Below are 19,456 nucleotides of genomic sequence, written 5' to 3'. Positions count from 1 at the left end.
ATCAACAGCCATTTTGTTCAGCTCGTAAAATTTAAAACAAGAAGCAATCATTTCTCAAAAGGCGAGAGCTCAGCCCGTCTCTATAAGACAAGTAGCTTAGAACAAGGCTAACTTGCTAACGTTTGCCGGTGTGTTTATCTGCTGTCCACCCTCCAGTTCAATAGGTGGCGGCAACCTTGACGCCGATAAAATTAAAGAACTTTACCCAGTGACGTATGTAGGCTAAACGGAAATGTGGCAGCTCTACTCTCAAACAACCCTATCAAGATTACAGTTTGAAGACGTTCAGTTTGTAAAGCAGAAGGGTCACGTAATGTTAGCTAGCTTAACAAATTGACTGATGCTATCCTAGCATGTTAAATAACACGTACCTTCTCCGTAGTCTAACAAGTGCCATTCCACAGAATTTGTAGCTTTTGTCCCGTTTTGAACAAGCCTGGCCATTGCGTTCCTGTGCAATGTCGCTCGAATAAAAGTTTCCTGTACAGGAGTCTGGACTTTCCCCCGTTATCGAGGATTTCTCCGATAGAAATTCAACAAGGCCCAATCAGCGAGCAGAAAAAGAAGTTGCGAATGATGACGTCGTTTTTCTGCCTGTAGTTTTAGCAACGGCAAACAAAGCCGTTCAGTTCGAGTTGGTCATGTTAACAAATATTGAATTGACAGCCATCTTCTTTTTATAACAGTTGACAGGCGACGTTCAGATGTGCATTATCGCCTTTTAGTGGAATGGAGTTCTCTGTCAATTGGTCTCTGAGGTGTTTTAATAAAATGCAATAAGACTCAGAAGTAGAAAGTTTGTCTAAAATGTCTTGTCTTGTAGTCCATGTACCATTTCCCTTCTCTCAATAGAATATTTGAAACAGAACAATGAACAGTGTCTCACTGTCTCTTCTTGAAAACAAGAATCAAATTTTCCTGTAGGACATTTTCCCATTTTAAATATTGTTCTATAATAATGTCTTCAGATGTGGAGGAGCTCAATCTTTTCACAGATTATCTGTTTCATAAATTGTCACAACATGATGACAATTTCAGCAAATATGTAAACAGCCTATTTTTTCTGAAAATGATAAACTTAATTACATTTCAGTAAACGCTTTCCCTCTTCTTCGAATCACCCTTAAGTGACTAAATCTACCCAGAAATGCAAACAGTACTAAATGAAATCTGTTTTACAGGATTAGATCCAAAACGAGAGATAATAAAGATTGCTGTGTGCTTCTGCAGTAAATTTAGTAAGTATATTTAAAACATGCGTATTAATCAACCTGATTGTGTCCTTGTTTAATTTTGTTTTCTACTTGTTGTGTTTGAAGTAATCAAATCATTTCCACACTAGCATCCTGTGTTTTTACACATTTATGGAAGAAAACTTTCGAAACGCTGGAACCTGTTGTGCAGAAATACTTGAATATTCATGCAGCTAATCGATTGATAGGCCTGTCGCAATAAGCAATAAATCAGTTGGGTGATAAATTAAAATAGAACAGGCTCGATAATTTCCATTTGCATGATTTATTGTTTTTAACCACAAACTGGGTGACAAAAATCCTCAGCCTGGATCTTTGACCTCAACTAGCTCTTTGTCTGAAGAACTAATTTCTTTACAGAAACTTCATATTTTATGTTCTACTTTGTTTATTTGGGATATTTAAAACATCTTCCAGTGTTACGTTTTACATTATTATGCCATTATTGTTACATTACTTTAAAATGGTGGTAAAACCACCATTTGTGTCTCACGATAAAGGTTATGTTTATATTGACAGGCCTATCAATTGATAACTTCTTCTCATCAATTGGTCACAACGCTGTCTTGTAAAGCTCTAAATAACTCATTAATCTATAACTTAATGCCATACTCTAGATTTCAGGGGTTAAACCGACTTATTGAGCCACAATATAAAATAAACACTTTATTAGCATGCCTCGTAAACGACTAAAAGTGCATAAGCATCATAAAAAATATGTACACTAAAAGGACTTGCAGGAAGCAGAAGGGGTTACATATGTACATGTCTTTAAAACGAATCCTTAAGATAATAGTGGTTGTTTTATCTGTGGCGCAGATCCGAGCTCCTGGCTCTGCGTCACGTTGTCGAGCCCGTCGCCCGCCATCATCACCCTCCGGCTGATGTTATTCTGCAAAAAGTCTTTAAGGCCGTCGAAGCCCTGGGTGAACAGATACTCCAGGTACCAGCTCCATGGCTTGGATTGCTGAAAAACACACGGGGAGTCGCATCAGAAAACATCTGAAGGACTGTTTGATCAAAGACGGATGACTGAAGTGGGTCAAGACGTCTTAAATGAACACAGAACGGAAAAGGAGACTCGTTTTACCTTGATGGAATTGAGGTCCGTGTCTTTTCTGCCGGGCCAACACTGATAAAGAGACAACATTAATATTCAGTGACAGAAATCTGTGGGAAATCTCATAAGATCGCAGGTGGCCCAAACCCCCCAAAAAAGGTGGATGTGTATTATTAAACATCTTAAAGGGCAGCCATTAATTATAAAATATCCCTATTGATTAATGCATCATCTTTGAAGGAAACATTAAAACTCATTTGTCTTGATTTAAGTCTGTTTGGCAAAATGCACAGCAAGAATCCAAACTGATCCATCAAAACAACAGACAGGGTTTCTGCCTGGGAAACTTCCAGTTCCACTTCTTTATGAACTTAAAATACTGAATTTATGACAAATATTTCTACAACCTACAATAAGAATAGAGACAGACTGACATAGGAAGGAAGGAAGAAAGTAATGAAGAGGGGAGATGAAGAAAAAAGGGCAGCAAAACATTAAAATTAAAAGAGGAGAAAGATGAAGGAAACAAAAAAGAAGAAAGGAAATGAAATTAAGGACACAATGATGCAAGGAAGGACAAGAAGTAAAAGGAAGGAAGGAATGAAGTGGCAACATGAAGGGGGCATAGGAAACAAAGAATAGGAAGAACACAAGAAGGAAGGAGGTAAGTGAGAAAAAAGATGGAAGAAAGAATGAAAAGCACAAGAGGGGAAAATGGAAGAAAACAAGGAAAGATGAGGAGGAGTCATAGAAAAGGAAAGAAGAGAAGGAGTAAACCAAAAATTAAGGAAATGAGTGGCAAAGAAACTGTACAATCAAGGGAAAAAAGGAGGACACCAGATTGAAGGAAGAAAGAAGAAAAGAAAAATAGTTAAAAAAAATAAATATATAAGGAGAGAGATGAAGTAAAAAAAAAGAAAATCGAGAACATAGGAAGTATGGAAGGAAGCAAGAAAAGACAAGGAAGGGAGCATAGGAAACAAAAAAGAACACAAGAAGGAACCAAATAAGTGAGGGAAAAAGGAAGGACACAAATAAGGAAGTAAGGACATAAGAGGTGAAGAAAGAAAGGAAAACGGGTAGCAAAAAATTAAATATGAGGAAAGCGATGAAGGGCACAAAAAGAAAAACGAGAACCCGATTTAGACAGCAGGCAATGGGATAAACTCTGAGAACATGAATATTCTTCATTCTCCCATCTTCTTCTTCTTCTTCCTCCTAACTGGTGGAGAAAACTAAACTCCATTTGTTCCCAGAATCCCACTGACCTTGTGGTGGAAGTCCAGAGCGTAGCTCATGAAGGCCGGGTGGTGGATGAGGTCGAAGCGCGTCGAGAACTGCGGCACGCCGCTCTTGGCGAGCAGCTCGTCCGACAGACGGACGTCCGCTTCCGGATAACACAAGTTGGAGTTCCACAGGCAGTTGACCATGAACACCTGGTAGCGGTTAAACTCCCGGAACGTCTGGCGGCTGATGTGAAAGGCCTGCTGCAGAAACCAAACAGAACGAACGAACATTTACTGAGTTTGATTCATCTTAATCACAGTTTGGTAGTAATTAGTTACTTTTACTTAACTAACCTTTTTGAGGAAAATGTACTTTTAGGAGTATTTTTGCTTGTACTTTTTACTTTTTCTTGAGTTACTTTACTATGAAATATTTCTACTCTTACTTGAGTAAACTTTCTAGATTTTCTATCTACCAAATGAAAAACAAACATGTTTTAACCAGAAATTCCCCAGACACAGACCTGCAGTTTTTGTTAGTTTTATAAGTTATTTTTATTTTCTTCTTTATTTTCTTTTGCCTGATTTTGTTAATTTTTGTTACTTACATAAATTATACCAAAAATACAAAAATTTCCATTTAATTTTATATTTTGGTCCATCTGGTGATGTAATTTGTAAATATTAAGTGACTGATAATTCGATAAGTTAGTCAGTACTTGAGTAGACTTTTTTTTACCAAATACTTTTTCAGTCTTACTCAAGTAATTTCCTGGACGGCTGCTTTTTACTTTTACTTGAGTAAAATATGTCTCACTATTTCTGCTCTTTCTTGAGTAAAATTTCTGGATTTTCTGCCCACTGAATGAAAAACAAACATTCACCAGACACACACACACACACACACACACACACACACACACCTACACACACACACACACGCCCACACACACACACACACACACTTGCAGATTCTGTTAAAGTTTCATCACTTTTATATTGAAAGAAACTGATTCAGAATTTTATTTTGCCTGATTTTGTTATTTTTTGTTACTTATATGGATTATTTAAGTAATTTTTTTGACGGCTACTTTTACTTAAGTAAACTTTTACTTGAAGCAGTGCTACTCTTACTTGAGTACAATGTTTTAGGGACTCTGCCACCTCTGGTCTTAATAAAAACAATCTGGTGGCATTTGCAGGCGAGCCGGTCGGCCGGCGGGGAGAAAAACCTGCTTAAAAAGTCGGAGCTGCGTTGAAATAAACATTTCTAAACTCTCATGTGAGAGGAGATTATGGTTATCAGGTCTGCGCAGACTGACTGGCTGAATGTCAAACATCTACTTCGGTTTCTAAAACAAACAGCTGGATTACTGACGCAAAACCGATCCCACCACATATCCACAGGTTCGTCCTTACCTCAGTCACTTTCTCCTGCCTCTTGGCAGACGTCAGGTTCACTTTGTACCTAAACAAAACAGAAATGATATTTACAGAAATACAATCCCATTTTCTACTTAACAGTATAACTTAAAGCTAGAAATAAGACTTTAATTTCACACATCAGATTTTGTCAGGCCTCTACATGTCAATATGTGATCAGACCATGATCTTTTTCACACCTGAGCCAATTTCAGTTACAGTGCTATCTTAAGATAGAAATTCATATCATCAATGTATTTTATTGAGATTTTAGGTGACAAAGTGGTGCATTATTGTAGAACAGAAGGAAAATGATGCTTGGTTTCTGAGGTTTTTTGCAAGGCATGCATTTCTTTTACTCTGTTACTCTTAAATAAAACTCATTGTGACCAATTAGAATGACCCAGTTAGGGTGAGTTCACATTAGCCGTGCTTAGTCCGCTTTAATCAAACTCAGATTTCTTTGTTTAGAAATTCCAATTCATTTGGGGAGGTGTGACTATGCATTCAAACTCTGGTGCAGATCAAAAAAGCAAACGCTGGTTTGCCTTAAAACCTTGGTCTTTATTCGTTTGAAGTGAACTCTGGTGCAGTTTGAATGCATATGTGAACATCAAGCGAACCAGAGACCACTCCAAAAGGAGGAAGAGAACTATAGCGCAGGGGATTCTGGGTAAATGCAACCAAAACAAATTCAAGAGTCTGGCACTAGAGTGAGAAATGACACAGTCTTTTTACCAAAGACAAAAGAGAAATCCTACAAGGGCAAAAATCTGACGCTACTCCATTTTTGTTAACATTTTGTGAAGAAGGAAGTTGCGTCCTGTTTCTTCTTCTGAGGTTTTTGTCGCCACCACTGATGAGGAGGGAAACGGGTTTTTCAAAAGGTTTGGTTCATTTGACAGCGCAATGTGAAAGCAAACCGCACCAACTGAAAATTATCCCACCTGATGGTCTACTGGACTATTGGGTATGACAACACTCTTAAAGTCCAGACCTAAATCCAATTAAAAACATGTGGCAAGACTTGAACATCATGTCCATCATGTCATCAGCTTGAGCTAATTTGTAAAGAAAAATGTCCAGATTGAAAGTCTTTGTTCATTTAAAGCTACAGGAGACAAAGCACCAGAAAATTTTCTACTAAGCCATCCAGGAGGGTTTCATTTTAGATTTCTAGATTAAGAAAAATAATCATTTGCCTTCCATTTTATAATAAAATGCAATTAAGGTTTTCAATTTTAACTCCACTAAATGTGTGAAAGAGCAGAGCTTATGCTACCAGATGAATGATCTCCCACCTGTGCATGATGAAGGCCAGTCTGTCCACACTGACTGGGTCGGCAGCGAAAAAGGTCGGATAAAAAACTCCTGGAGGAGGCATGACCACAAGGGGAAGGCCAAACTTCAGGAAAGTGTCACAAACCTGCAGAAGGAGGGTGAAAAAATGATTCTCCAGCTCTTAATCTTAACTAAAGCTTTTATGAGTCTGCAGAGCTCTGCATTGACATCCTATAATCTGATGTACACTTTCATGTTGGGCCAGTAATGCTGCGCTCCATTTAGCTCAAAGTCAGATCTCAGATCTGGGAATAATGCTACATCCAGTTTGATCTTGATTCCAGTTGGAAATCAGGAAACTAATGGGATTTGATTGTTTTTGTGCTGGCAAACTACTTATAACAACACAAGTTAATAACTATGTATTATATGCATACAGATTATGTTCACATGTTTGATAGAAGCTTGTGAGTCCCTGATGATGATTGTGGTAAAATAAAAATACTTAATGTTTAGGTGGAAAGAGGATTTCAAATAAAGTTTCTAGGAGTGAAACTGGGCCAAAAAATCTGCTTTGAATCAAGTTAGAGCCAAACTGGCAAAGACACTTGCAGCATTGGATAAAACATACAATATTTAGACCCAGTTAGCAGCTCTCACTTACTGTCTCATAAAAATCCAGAATGAAGCTGAGCAGGAGAGAGTGGCAGCCCTCCAGCTGGAGGCCCAGGGAGGCCAGCCGACCCACGAAGTGAACCAGCTCCATCACAGAGTCCTTGAACCCTGACAGGGTTATGTTTCTGAGACACAGAGCAGAGCAGAGTCACACACAGAAACCGCCTGCTCATCTGACACCAAGGGAAACTTTCAACACACGTTTACTGATTTCAGATAAGACGGAGAAAGATCACTGCAACAGAAAATATTAGAAACTCAATCAACAGGGGCATTCGTAATGACAGATTTACTCAATGAGTCAGCAAATTTTACATGACATGGCAGGAATAGATTCAAGGCTCAATTCTGAATTTGATTTTTTATTTAGACTGGGCTGGAATATGTGGCTGAAAAACCCATCACAACATAAGCATTTCATTCAGTCGACATATTTTTTTTAAATACAGATTCATCCTTTGCTGAAGTGTTCACTAAACAAACGCTATGTTAATGCATGTTAGGCAACAAAATGTTTACTTCCTTCCTTAAAACTGGGACCAAATGGTTTGTTTACTGGCATATTTTTATTTTTTCTAGTATTTTATAAAACAGGTAGGGCTGGACGATATGAATGAAAAACTTATCACAATGTAAATGCTTCATGTCAGTCGATATCGATAAGAATTTATTAGTTATTTTGTTTTAAATATCTGAAGTACTGAAAAACTCCTGGTGTGACTTTTCCTGTCTTATCCGCAGTTTTCATTCCACATTAATGATTTTTTTATTTTCCAACAGTTATGAGGCAAAACCTTAAACTGCTGCTGCGCCAGTTACTCAACAGGTCGTTGCTAGGTAACCAAAGGATGAGTGAGTTGCTAGATAACCAAAAAATGATTGAGTTGATTTCACCAACCTTGCTTAGCAGTGGTTCTGGATCAGGACACAGTGAATATTCAATAATCTATCAGACGTATTATCATGTGTCTATTGCGATATATTTATTGTTATTGATTGATTGTCCAGTCCTACCAAAAAGTAAAATGCGCCAAATACGTCTCATCTTCAATAACAAATAAAAGTTGCAAGTTTCTTTTTTTTTGGGTTAAGTGGATTTTTATAAAAACCGGGCTCTAGTTGTTCTTCAGGTTCAGGTTTAATGCAGTGGACGTAAAACTCACATGGACGTGTGGCTGTTGAGGCTGATGTCCAGGTCATCTTCCAGAGCATACGCAGAGTGCCAGGTCAGCCATTTTAACAGCATGTGGTTTAAACATTCAATCAGTCCACACTGCAGAAACACAGAGAGAAAAAGCACCGATCAAACACTCAATGAGAGCAGCGCTTACATTTCATCTCTTACATTTCTGCTTAGCCCCTTTTCTTTGGATAGATGAACGGATGGAGGGATGGATGTAAGAATGAAACAATGGAAGGATAGATGGACTGATAAAAGAAAGTGGAGAGAAAAAAAACTGATGGAAACATGATGGAGAGAAAATGGATGGATGGAAAAACAGATGGATGGAAAAACAGATGGATGAACATACAAACTATTTTACGGATGAATAAATAAACTATCTGATTCCCAGATTGATGGATGAATAGGCGGATTGACATGGAGATTGGAGACGGACGCACATTTTAGAAAACAGGATTTGGAAATATGTTTTTAAAAACACCTCAACATTGAGAACACCCAGATTTTTCCAGAATCCCTGAAGTTTTAACAACTTTTGCCTCTAACAGCAAACTCACCTTAAAGAACAGCGAGGACGTGAAGAAAAGCTGCATGAGAGGATCAAACAGCAACGTCTTGATTTCTGAACAGGAGAGAAAACATCACAATTATTCCTGCTCAACCAACAGCTCACATTTTCTAATAAAGCTGCCTCAGCTCGGTTCTCCGTGTCTATCGGTTACCATGCTACGTAGCAAGTATGATAGAAAGCAGCATTTTGTTTTTGTTTTTTGGACACTCACGCGAACTCGGAATGACGGGAATGTTGCTCAGGAGGCCGAGGATCTGCGGACGCAGTAGAGATCCGTCCCAAACGTTCAGGAATTTGTACAGGAAGGCATCAGAACTGTTAAAACCCTCCTAATGGACAAAAGCATTATTTAATTAAAACACGGTGCAACAATTTATTTAAATTAAATTCTGACCGTATTCTCATAATTCTAATTCTGTGTGAGTCTATGTCAAGAGCCAATTAAATAACCAAATATTCTTAGAGGTATGTCAACTATGTTGCTATTGTATGAAATTAATCATATAACTATTTCTTTCCTATTATAAAATTTGTAAACCTGAAATGAAAGCCAGTCCCAAATTCATTCGGTAGATTTTTTTAAGATTAGATTTGTCTGATGGTGCAGAATGAGAATTTAAACAATTCTGATTCTGAGAAAAAACAACTCAGAATTCGGAGGGAAGCGAAATTCAGAATTCTGAGAAACAAAAATCTCAGAGTTCTGAAAAAAAGGTCAAAATTTTGAGAAAAAAGTCAGAATCTTGAGGGGAAAAAACACATCTGAATTCTGATTAAAAAAACAAGCTTACCGGTAATTCTAAAAAAAAAAAAAAAAGATCTGAATTTTAAGAAAAAAAAAGGCAGAATTCTGAGAAGAAAAAAAGAATTCTAAAATTAAAGTAAGAATTCAGAGGAAAAAATTAATTCTAAGAAAAAGTCAGATCCTGACTTTTTCTGATCCTGAAAAGTCAGATCCTGACCACCAAAAAAATCCTTTTTTTGGTGGCCCTAATTGTCTTCCATACATTGAATTTATTTGTTAGATTTGAGTTTTAAGACTCAATTTGTTTTACGGTGCATTAACAGTTTAACAATTCTGATTCCAGGATGGGAAAAAAAAAAAAAAAGAGTCATAATTCTGACTTTAAACAAGAGACTTCATTGTCATTTAAAATGGGCAAAATTTCATTCCAATACCAATAAATAAACAAAATAACAAAATTATTAATTTAAATCTTAGAAATATTGCATAAATATAAAATAAATGAACACATGTGATGAGACGCTCACCTGCAGGAAGTGCTGTGCCGACAGCAGCCGGTTTAAAAACTGTAGCGCTTCCTCCGGGTTCTTATTGGCTCCTCCATCGCTGCAGAACAAAAACTCTGAACAAGAAAGAATAACATTTTGTAACTCAAACAGACAAATAAAAATTATTCTGGAATTTTTTATTTCTTCTCCTAAAATAATTCCCTTTGATTAGCCAAACTAAGTAATCTGCTGGAGTTCAGCTCAAGGTCAGCTTTAATTTGGGAGTAACTTCTCCTGCTTGTCGATAATGATGATGAGGTCACAGCGGTTTTGTAGCTTCCCGTCCAATCATATCTCATTTACCTTCGTGGAGAGCGTAGCCGAGCCAGAAGTTGAGTCGCAGGAGGGCCGACTCATCCTGCACGCAGTCCAGGTACTGCAGAGCCAGACTGGAACCCAGCAGAGAGCCCATCTGAGCCGGCAGCTGGCGGAGGAACGACCAGACAAAAACATCATCACACACCCATCAACACAGACAGGCATCCAGAGGCACATTTTAATAAACAAAAAAACAAAAAAAACATGCTCAGAAAGTCAAACCTCACATTAAAATACAGAATTTGTTGCTTTACTTTATGATCATCCTGTTTAGCAGCATTAGGAGAGTTAATGTCGATAACAAAGTTATCATTTTTATTAGAGTTTAGTTTTATTTATTATTATTATTTATTTATTTTTTATTTACCGACAACTGACATAAACTGCTTGTGTGGGGGGGAAGTAAATAAATCTCATATCCATTCAAAAGGCTAGTAAATAAATTCATAAACACAAAAACGAAGAATTTCATATCTATAATCTCAGTATGTTCTATAAACGCACAATACAGTTCCAGTTAGTTATAGTTTTTCCCCATTAATTACCATTTTTATTTATTTCAGTTAACAAAAATGTTCTCTCTATTTAAATTTTTGTTATTTCATTAGTTTTAGTTAACTATAATAACTTTGGCTGATACAAAAAGTCAAGCCAAGCTGAGAATCCAGTAACAGCACACAAGCAGCTGCCTCAAAACACAGAGACGCTGTCAGTTTTATGGATAAGCTTGAATAAAAAGGAGAAAAAATATGAACACACAATTTCAACAAGAAGCGATAAAATGTTGATCCTTTACCAATATAATCCATACAATAAAAGAACGGTTTATTCACAACTAAAAAAACCCAACAGAGTTAAGAAAGATCTTTGGTTGTCTTTTATAAGCTGTGTTGTGTGCAAATAAAGAGGGGAATTTATGTGTTACACTGAATCTCATTTTATTTTATTTTATTTTTTTGCTTTTATTACTCATTCAGGACAGATAAACCTCTAATGACGTCTGTGAGGGGAAAAACATATAATGGTAAAGTTAATGAGAAGCACAGCGCTCATAAAGCGGGTTTATCCTCTAATCTAATAAAACAATTACAGCCGCAGGGCCACCTGTGCTCGACTGAGATTTATATGCGCTGCAGGTCATCCAGATTAGACGGTGCAACAGCACCACCATGTGGCGGTGAGGCGGCAGCACATCAGAAACAGATTCAGAGCCCTGAAGTGAAAATAAATGGCTCTAGGCTTGTGTCGCAATAACAAATTTTTTTGGATGACAAATTGTCCCAGAAGTTATTGGGATACACAATAATATCATTGTTTTGAGATTGTTTTCAAGTAATATGATGGCAATTGTATTAAAAACACACTGTTAAAGATCAATAAACTTTAAATTCTAATGAACATTCAACACTGCAGCTGGAAGACATTTTAAATATGTAAAATAAATAACAAAAACAACAAATAAAATTAATTATGAAGTCACTGTAAGCAAAATTGTCCTTCAAAAAAAGTTGAGACCAATTCATCAGACTGAAGACTTTTGTTATTCAGTTTTTGGTAGAAATAAAAGAATCATAAATCATGTTAATGGAAACTATTGAACTCATTTTAATTTATCATTTAATTAAGCAAATGTGTTTTAAAGTAACATAAGTGATTTCTACTGACCTAAATGTGCAACTTTAACTCAAGTAGTTCACAATTTGGATATATAAAATATATTTGTTAAAAGAACACTTTTCTTTCACTGTTTTCTTAATAATTTGGTTTTTAAAGCAAAAAATGTCTCGTGAAGACATTATATGCAGTACCCTTCTGAATATAAGAAAAGTCTCAGATTAGTCCAGGGACAGTGTACCTCGATGCGATGCATGTTTTGCAGCAGCTGAGCGAAGGACTGGATCTGCTGCATAGGAACCAGCTTCCTACTGGAGCTCTGCGCCGCCTGGGGCTCCCTGATGGTGACGGGGCTCAGACATGGCAGCTCCAGGTGGGCGTGTTTCTGGAAAAGCAAAATAAAAGATTTCACTACAAAATACAGACAATTTACTGACGCATTTCTGAATTGTAGATAGCTTCATATTTAAGCTAAGTTTTAAAAGATTTAACAGTTAAAAAGTGTTTATTTCAGGCATTGTTTGTCAAATCCATTTGAATAATAAATAAATAAAAATAAATACTATTTATTTGCCTGACTAGAATATGGCAGAGTTTTCAACAAAATAAAATAAAACCCACCGGCAAAAATAGTAACTCAAATCAGCTTATTTTGTGTTTGTTTACCTTCACTTGCAGATTAATTACACACAACATATCTGATTAATTTGTGTATTTCTGGTCTTTTTGGCAAGTATGGCTTTTAGCTGAAGAAAACCCAAGATTCAGTTTCTCAAAATACTAGAATATAACCCAAAACCAAAGACAGAAATGTTGTCACAGTTGTCTATAGCTGCGTTTCCATTACAAATGTGTGCAAAAGTTTGTGAATATTGCACAAAAAAACACAATTCTGCAACTGCATTTCTTCTTGCATTAAAGAAGAAATACAATTTTAAAAAGTCACATTAAAAAAATAAAGCATTAAAAATATGCTCAAACTACTTCCTACTGTTTTCTTCTTCATAGTTTACACCACTGACAACATCCAGGTGTTGACTAGTGATGTAAAAAAAAAAAATTTTAAAGTGACAAATTTCCATGAAGAAATTATTTTTGAAATGTCAAATTGAACAATTATACAGTCAATGAAAACGTAGCTACTGAAACCGTGAGCAAGAAGGGTAAGCAGCACCCTTCTTGGAGCAGCTAGCTATTCACGGACTGATTTAATAATGGTAAGTTTAGTGGAAGAAAAAAGTTTAGTAGAAAAAAAAAACGTGTACGAGAAACATAACCACAGCCTTAAGAGGATTTCATCATGATTTTCACTGCTGACAAGCCTTGTAGAGAGGCAGATGACCAATTTCTGCCTTAAAGAAAATTTTGCTGCTGCGCCTGATAGTCCAGAAAAGTAGCTTCACCTAAACCTCACAGAGGATCCACGGAGTTTTGTAAAGAAGAAGATAAGAAAAAGAAAATTCAATACTATCAAAAACCATTTCTTTAAATTGATATGTGTAATTTTATGAGAAACTGAATTTGGGGGTTTATTTTGCTGTAAGCAATAATATTTATTTATGATTTACAGATATAAACTAAATGAAATGAAATAAAAAATACTATCTAAATCAACTTGTTCATTACAGATCTACTTTCTAATCTGATCCTGTTACTAGTACTAGGATAAAAACAGACATATAGGCTGTTTTCCATTTGGAGGAAACACATGGAGCCTCTGGTCAGAAGCTGAGGTGGTGATAAGATGTTGCAATAATACTGGAAAAGCAGCAGCAATATGTCAAGTGCTGCAGAAATCATTTAAACTCTCTGAATATTATACTGGGGAACCCACCCTTTTCCGAGAGGCGGTTTTATCTCTGACAGCGAAGGCCAGACTGATGCTGGAGGCGACCTGCAAGCCGTTCCTCTTCTGGACTCCGATTAGAGCCGACTTCCAGGGGGAAATGTGATTCTTAAACCCACTCTGCAAGAAATCAAAGAGCACTTGTGTTTCATTACTCTTTAGAGTTTACAGTCGGGCAGTATTAGAGGAGCTTTAAGTTTGAAACTAGAGTACAAACCTTCATCCGGGATGGTATGGAGAGCGTCACCAGCTCAGGGCAAAACACTTTATAGAGAGACAGAAGGTACAGCAGGTAAGGCTGCCTTCCCTGAGGAGACAAGAGAGATGTGCAACACAATGCATAAAACACGTCTGCAGATTCCCAGAAATACAACAATCAGTTCTGTTGTTGCAAAAAATAATAAGTCCCATGAAAAAACTACTTATGCTTTTACAAAAGGTTTACATGTTTTTACTCGTTTATGTCTTGAACAACATATTTCCATAATTTCTCTCTGCCAAGTCAGGAGATATGATCCTATCACCCAGTAATTATAACACTCCATTTAAAGAATCAACGACAGAGGGAAGGAAGAAGGACGTGAGAAAAGAGAGTGAAGCAACAAAAGACAGAAATACCAAATGAAAGAAAGAGTCAGAAAAGAGTCAAACACAGAAAAGAGCAAAAGACAAAAAAACTGAAAGAAAGAAAGGATAAAAGAGTGAAAGACAGTACAGAGCAAAAAATTCAAAACAAACAAAATCAGCAGGAAGTTTACCAATTTAGTCTGCTGCTCCAGTAGCTTCCTGACTCTGAAGACACGCACTGCAGTGGAATAAAACTACTGTTAATATTTTTCACAGAAGTGAAGGAAACACTGAGAACAGAAAAATAAATATTAAAGCCTGGCTTACCACTTTCCTTTCTAGTTAAAAGATACAACAAGTGGCAAATGAAAGGGCACTGAAAAAGAACAAGAACAAGAAAATGTAAAGTCTTGTTCATAACATGACAAAATATAAACATCAGTTTATATTACATATATTTAAAGTTAAATAAATTTTGCTCTGACCCTTGCAGGTATAAACGATAGATGAACAGATTGCACTTTTGAGGTCAGACACTGATGTTGGATATGAAGGCCTGGATCACAACTCTAATTTAATCCAAAAGTGTTCAATGATTTGAGGCCAGAAAGACCAAGTCACCAATTCTTCCATATCAAACTGAATAATTAATTTACCTCTCAAGGTCAAAGGACATTCGTCCAGAAACGAAAATGTGTCACATTCACCATCATCAGCGTGTGAATAACGGCATGTAGTGTGAAGCATTTAATCGATACAAGTAGAGGCCATTGACCATTTTTACCGTTTACATGTTAATCTGAGAGAGGAGTGAACGAACCCACCTTTGTTAAACATGAAAAAGCAACACTAAACACCTACTCTGCATCTCTGACTCGTCTCTCCACGAGGTTCTATAGCATTTCACACCTTTAGACAAGAGACCAAAACCACTCAGACGGCATTGTGAGGGATATGTTTGGACCTCAAGCAACAACGACCCAACTATTGAGCTGAATAGAGGCTATTATATGTTTTTAATGCTCAATCTGTGACGTTAGTTTCTCTATTGGCGTGACTGTTCTCACTGCTACTGGCTGTAAACCAGTAGCAGTTGTTCAGTCTTTTAGATCAGAGCAGAAACATCTTGAAGACAGTAAAGAAGTCCAACTGGATTTGATAACTGAGACTCAACACCAGCAACTTGCTTCTTTAAAGTTGGTCATCTCATTATTACAACTCTGTTATCTAACTATTTTCATACAGCAAAAGGTATTTATGAGTTTCTCATATTTATACCATCTAACAAAAATAAATTAGCAAGCTATTAAATATGAATCTCATAATATTTAAAATGTCATAATTTAGCATAACTTTGAATTGTGACTAATTTATCTTATAATAATGAGGTACAATAACAGATTGGATATATTAATAATCATAATTATGAGACTTGGCTATATCTCTGAGACACTGGTGATAATTATTCGTTTCTCTGTCATTTTAGATTTTAAATTATGTTTATACAACAAAGTAGTTTTTTTCTCATTGGAAATAAAACGGGCATCTCTCCAAGGATTAAAGAATGGTGTGTAAATTATTAAAATAGTGTTTATCTGCTCTCATTTTCATGTGTCAAATTATTTCCTCCTCTCTCAACTATCAACAGAAATATTTTAATAGATATTACAGGAAACAAACCCTTCTTATTAAAGTTGACCAGCTTTTGTTAATAAGCTGCAGCTCTTTAAAGTTGGATGGTCTCTTTGCCATCACCCTAATCTTTACCTACTTTTCTCTGAGATTAAAGCTGCCCCAAAACACTACCATTACTTCCCACCATTTTCAAGGAGGTAAATAAGTTTCAAATTAAATCAACGCAGAGAAGACGAGTCACATACCAGATTCTCATCTGTGACGAAGCTGAAGATGAAGCCATAAATGGCTCGAAGCTTGTCCTTCGCATCGATCATGTCAAAAACAGTCAGCACCCATTTTATAAATAAAACCTACAGATTTCAGAGAGAAAAACACATAAATCCAAAACATACAAACAAAATTGACTGAATAGCAACAAGATCAACTTCATTTTCACTAACGTTATTGGTGAAAATAAAAAAAATAAAAAATCTGTGCCATGTTTTTCTAATCTACATTATTTGGATGTTAACATGTGGAATTGATTTGATTTTTACAAACCTGAGTGCTGATGGGTAATTTCCGAACAGTGAGCCAAACTATGGCTCGGACCACAGCCTCCTGTGGCACCACTGAAGCGGGAAGCAGACACTTCAACACCCGTGCACATGGACTGCTCCCTGCAGGCGCAATAAATACAGAAAAGTAGCAAACGTCAATAGATAGATCACAGATTTAGATTTAGGTCATGTTTTTACAACTCACTGGTCCATTATATCATCTCTCATATCATCAGCAATAATTCAAAGAATATGTTTTGTTTTACACTTAAAAATTGTCCGAATGAAATAGAGAAAGTTGTCATAAACATGCAGGTTGTTGGAGTATTTTCAGTCTGTGTGATTGCTTAGTTCTGTGTCTTTCAAAGTGTGAGCCTCTAGGGGGCGCCTCAGAAAGTTAGAGTGAAGAGAAAGAAATTGAAAAATTAAATATAAAAAGGGAATAAAACACATTTTGAAATAATATTTTTTTTAAATAAATGTATTCTGTTTTGTTTTCTTGTTTTAAATATATGTTAAAACAACTTATTCAAGAGGCAGATATAAGATATTATCTCACAGATAGGAGATTCAGGAAAACGTTACCGTCTTTCTCATCTTTCTGACTGGCAGCCAGATTTATAAAGTTGCTTTGCTCCTCAAACTAGAAATGGAAACGTTTCTGACAAATAAAAGACAGAAAGAACCATCCAGCTGTCCTGCTGTTTCTGCAAAATCCTAAACTATGGAAATTAAATACTGTTTGATGGGATTAATGTAAAAACATTACATACTTTTTTATCAAAAGAGAGGATTGTGGTGGTGAACATTTTTATCTGATAATCTATTGAACATCAGATTAATAAAGTCATAATATATTGTCTGATAAAAATGTTTAATGAATGCTAAAGGAATGCAGTAATTGTCAAATAGTAAATAAAAGTGAGGAAAAAAACAGCAAAATTCAGCATTGTCTGTAAAGGGGTTCCTGACCAGAAACTAATGTCATTTGGTGAGGCCAAAGCATGGAAAGGTTTGGGAACTCCTGGGTTACTTAGTTGATAAAATACTAATGTTTCCTAATCACATTGCTTGTACTTCAGTTTGCTGTGCTAAAGTGTAAAAGTTGCAGTAATGTGCTTCCAAAGACCAGCTAAGTGGCGGGCTTACCCATGCGTAGGCTCATAGCAAAGTCGAGCATGACAGAAATGGCCTCTGGGGACAAACCCCTGCTGAATGCCACTTTCTCCACCTGCACCAGATTGTTCTCCAGCTCATCGTTCCCAGTTACAGGAGTGCCTGCTTCCACTAAAGGACAGAGAGAGAGAGAGAGGCGAGGAAGAAACATCAGAATGACAGAAATGCAACTTCCAAGGTTGGATGGGATGGAATACCATAACAAAATAAACATTTCCAAAGAATACTAGTATATATATCTACAGAGTAGATAAGCATGAAGGAGCATGTAAACATAATAATGTCCTGAAACAGCTCTGTACAAATAAATTTCTGTAAAAACTTTTTAGAAGTTCACAACATTTTTATTTTGATCTCGTGTGACCTGTTAAGTGGCTTGTATTTTCTTTGCTTATTTCTATAACTATGATAGTTGTAAAGAACAATTTCTCATTCACAGAACAGTGGTTTAAAAAATATTAAAAACTAAAACTAAAATAAGAAATAATTTAAACTCAAAATGAACTGGATTTCTAGACTGAAATGTGTCTTCTAGGGAAATGTTCAGGTGTGTCAAAACAGAAACCATGTAAACAGATCAATACAACATGTTCTTTATGGTTGCTTTCCTGTGGAAATATCATTATTAGTGTTATGTTCAGGACAAACTCCAATTAAATTGAACTTTTCAGAAGTTCCTCACCAAAAATAAATTGCCAAAAATTACCAATGAAGATAATTATAAGGAGGGCTTAATTCCAGTAATGCTAGCTAATTGTTGTTCTTTCACTTATAACTAAGAAAAGTATGAATAATTTTCTACATGCCATATTTAGAATTAAATCTAAATAGAAACTTTTTGTTTGAAATCTATACTCTTGCTAAACTATTGTTTTATCGTTTGAGATGGGTGCCATGTTTTATTTTGCTGGTGCAATTAGTTAATTTCTTTTGATTTATCTATTTGCAGTAGGTTTATAAATTATATTTCTTGTGTTGGATTATTTATTCACCAAGAGAGACACAGTCTTTGCTTGAGACAATGCAATAACATTTCACAGTCATGTAATGTGCACTGAATAACTATAAAGTAATATAGTAAATAATAAAGTATCCTATCTATGCAGAACGTATAAATACAGTTTATGCTATTACTGTGATAATCTAGTAACCCTCGTTATAACTAACATTTATAAATTATTGCTTGCTGTTTATCTCAAATATTGTGTAAGGTGTAAATAAATACAACATTTAGCTTTTTGATATAGGGAAAGAAGAGAAAATGTGAGGATTTCCTAGCTGACTACTACTGTTCTGTAAGACATGTTTATAATACTCACGTAGGCTCTGCGTTAAGATAATACACCATAAGCTATTTATAAACACATTTTACGTTCTCCACTGTATTCTACCAATTACATGTTTCTGTTCATTATTGTACTAAAGTTTATAACTCAAGTACAGTTCCGTTAATGGCTATGAATCCGACTGTTTTTGATTGTGGCCCTACCTTCAGAGAAATATTTCAAAGCCAAAACGAAGGGGTCCTCCGACTCGTTCTTCCTCCTCTCCTGTTCTGCGATTCTCAGACTCCGGTTGCTGCTCCGACTGAACACAGACTGGTCGCTCAGACCCGAACGGTCCGAATCCGACAAGTTTAGCAGCGTCGCCATGTCTACATTGCTAAAAACTTTAAAAGCACAATCCCCTCCCCGACTCTGCCTCTGTCCGTTCAATGGAAACTCAAAATCTTCCGCGCCGACCGTTTGCCCTGCGCCTGCGCAATGGCGTCCATCCGCTTAGGTGCTTCACGGG

The 19,456-nt window shown here is 36.3% G+C and overlaps 1 protein-coding gene across 1 annotated transcript; it reads right to left on the bottom strand.

Annotated features, from left to right (window-relative positions):
* Window positions 1-1,906: 1,906 nt before the first annotated feature.
* cenpi (centromere protein I) lies at window positions 1,907-19,425 on the bottom strand. The gene is made up of 20 exons (XM_044127911.1): window positions 19,152-19,425; window positions 17,636-17,773; window positions 16,488-16,606; window positions 16,190-16,297; window positions 14,637-14,685; window positions 14,501-14,547; window positions 13,960-14,049; window positions 13,731-13,862; window positions 12,138-12,281; window positions 10,268-10,388; window positions 9,944-10,038; window positions 8,883-9,000; window positions 8,658-8,722; window positions 8,081-8,190; window positions 6,907-7,042; window positions 6,263-6,387; window positions 4,959-5,007; window positions 3,582-3,800; window positions 2,344-2,385; window positions 1,907-2,220 (listed from the first exon to the last, which is right to left on the bottom strand). Exons 1-20 carry the CDS (start codon window positions 19,312-19,314, stop codon window positions 2,038-2,040), a joined length of 2,253 nt encoding a protein of 750 aa, XP_043983846.1. The 5' UTR covers window positions 19,315-19,425; the 3' UTR covers window positions 1,907-2,037.
* Window positions 19,426-19,456: the final 31 nt, after the last annotated feature.

The sequence above is a fragment of the Gambusia affinis genome, linkage group LG09, assembly GCF_019740435.1.
Source record: "Gambusia affinis linkage group LG09, SWU_Gaff_1.0, whole genome shotgun sequence".
NCBI lineage: Eukaryota > Metazoa > Chordata > Actinopteri > Cyprinodontiformes > Poeciliidae > Gambusia > Gambusia affinis.
The sequence above is the reverse complement of the archived record's forward strand: the minus strand, read 5'-3'. Positions and strand labels throughout refer to the sequence as shown.

Bases quoted from the DNA above. Each gene is read 5' to 3' on its own strand.
- cenpi (XM_044127911.1), bottom strand. From the start codon at position 19,314: ATGGCGACGCTGCTAAACTTGTCGGATTCGGACCGTTCGGGTCTGAGC. The intron at 7,043-8,080 runs GTGAGTTTTACG...TCTGTGTCTCAG, and splicing joins CTCAACAGCCACACGTCCAT to AAACATAACCCTGTCAGGGT. The intron at 5,008-6,262 runs GTGGGAGATCAT...TGTTTTGTTTAG, and splicing joins CTGGCCTTCATCATGCACAG to GTACAAAGTGAACCTGACGT.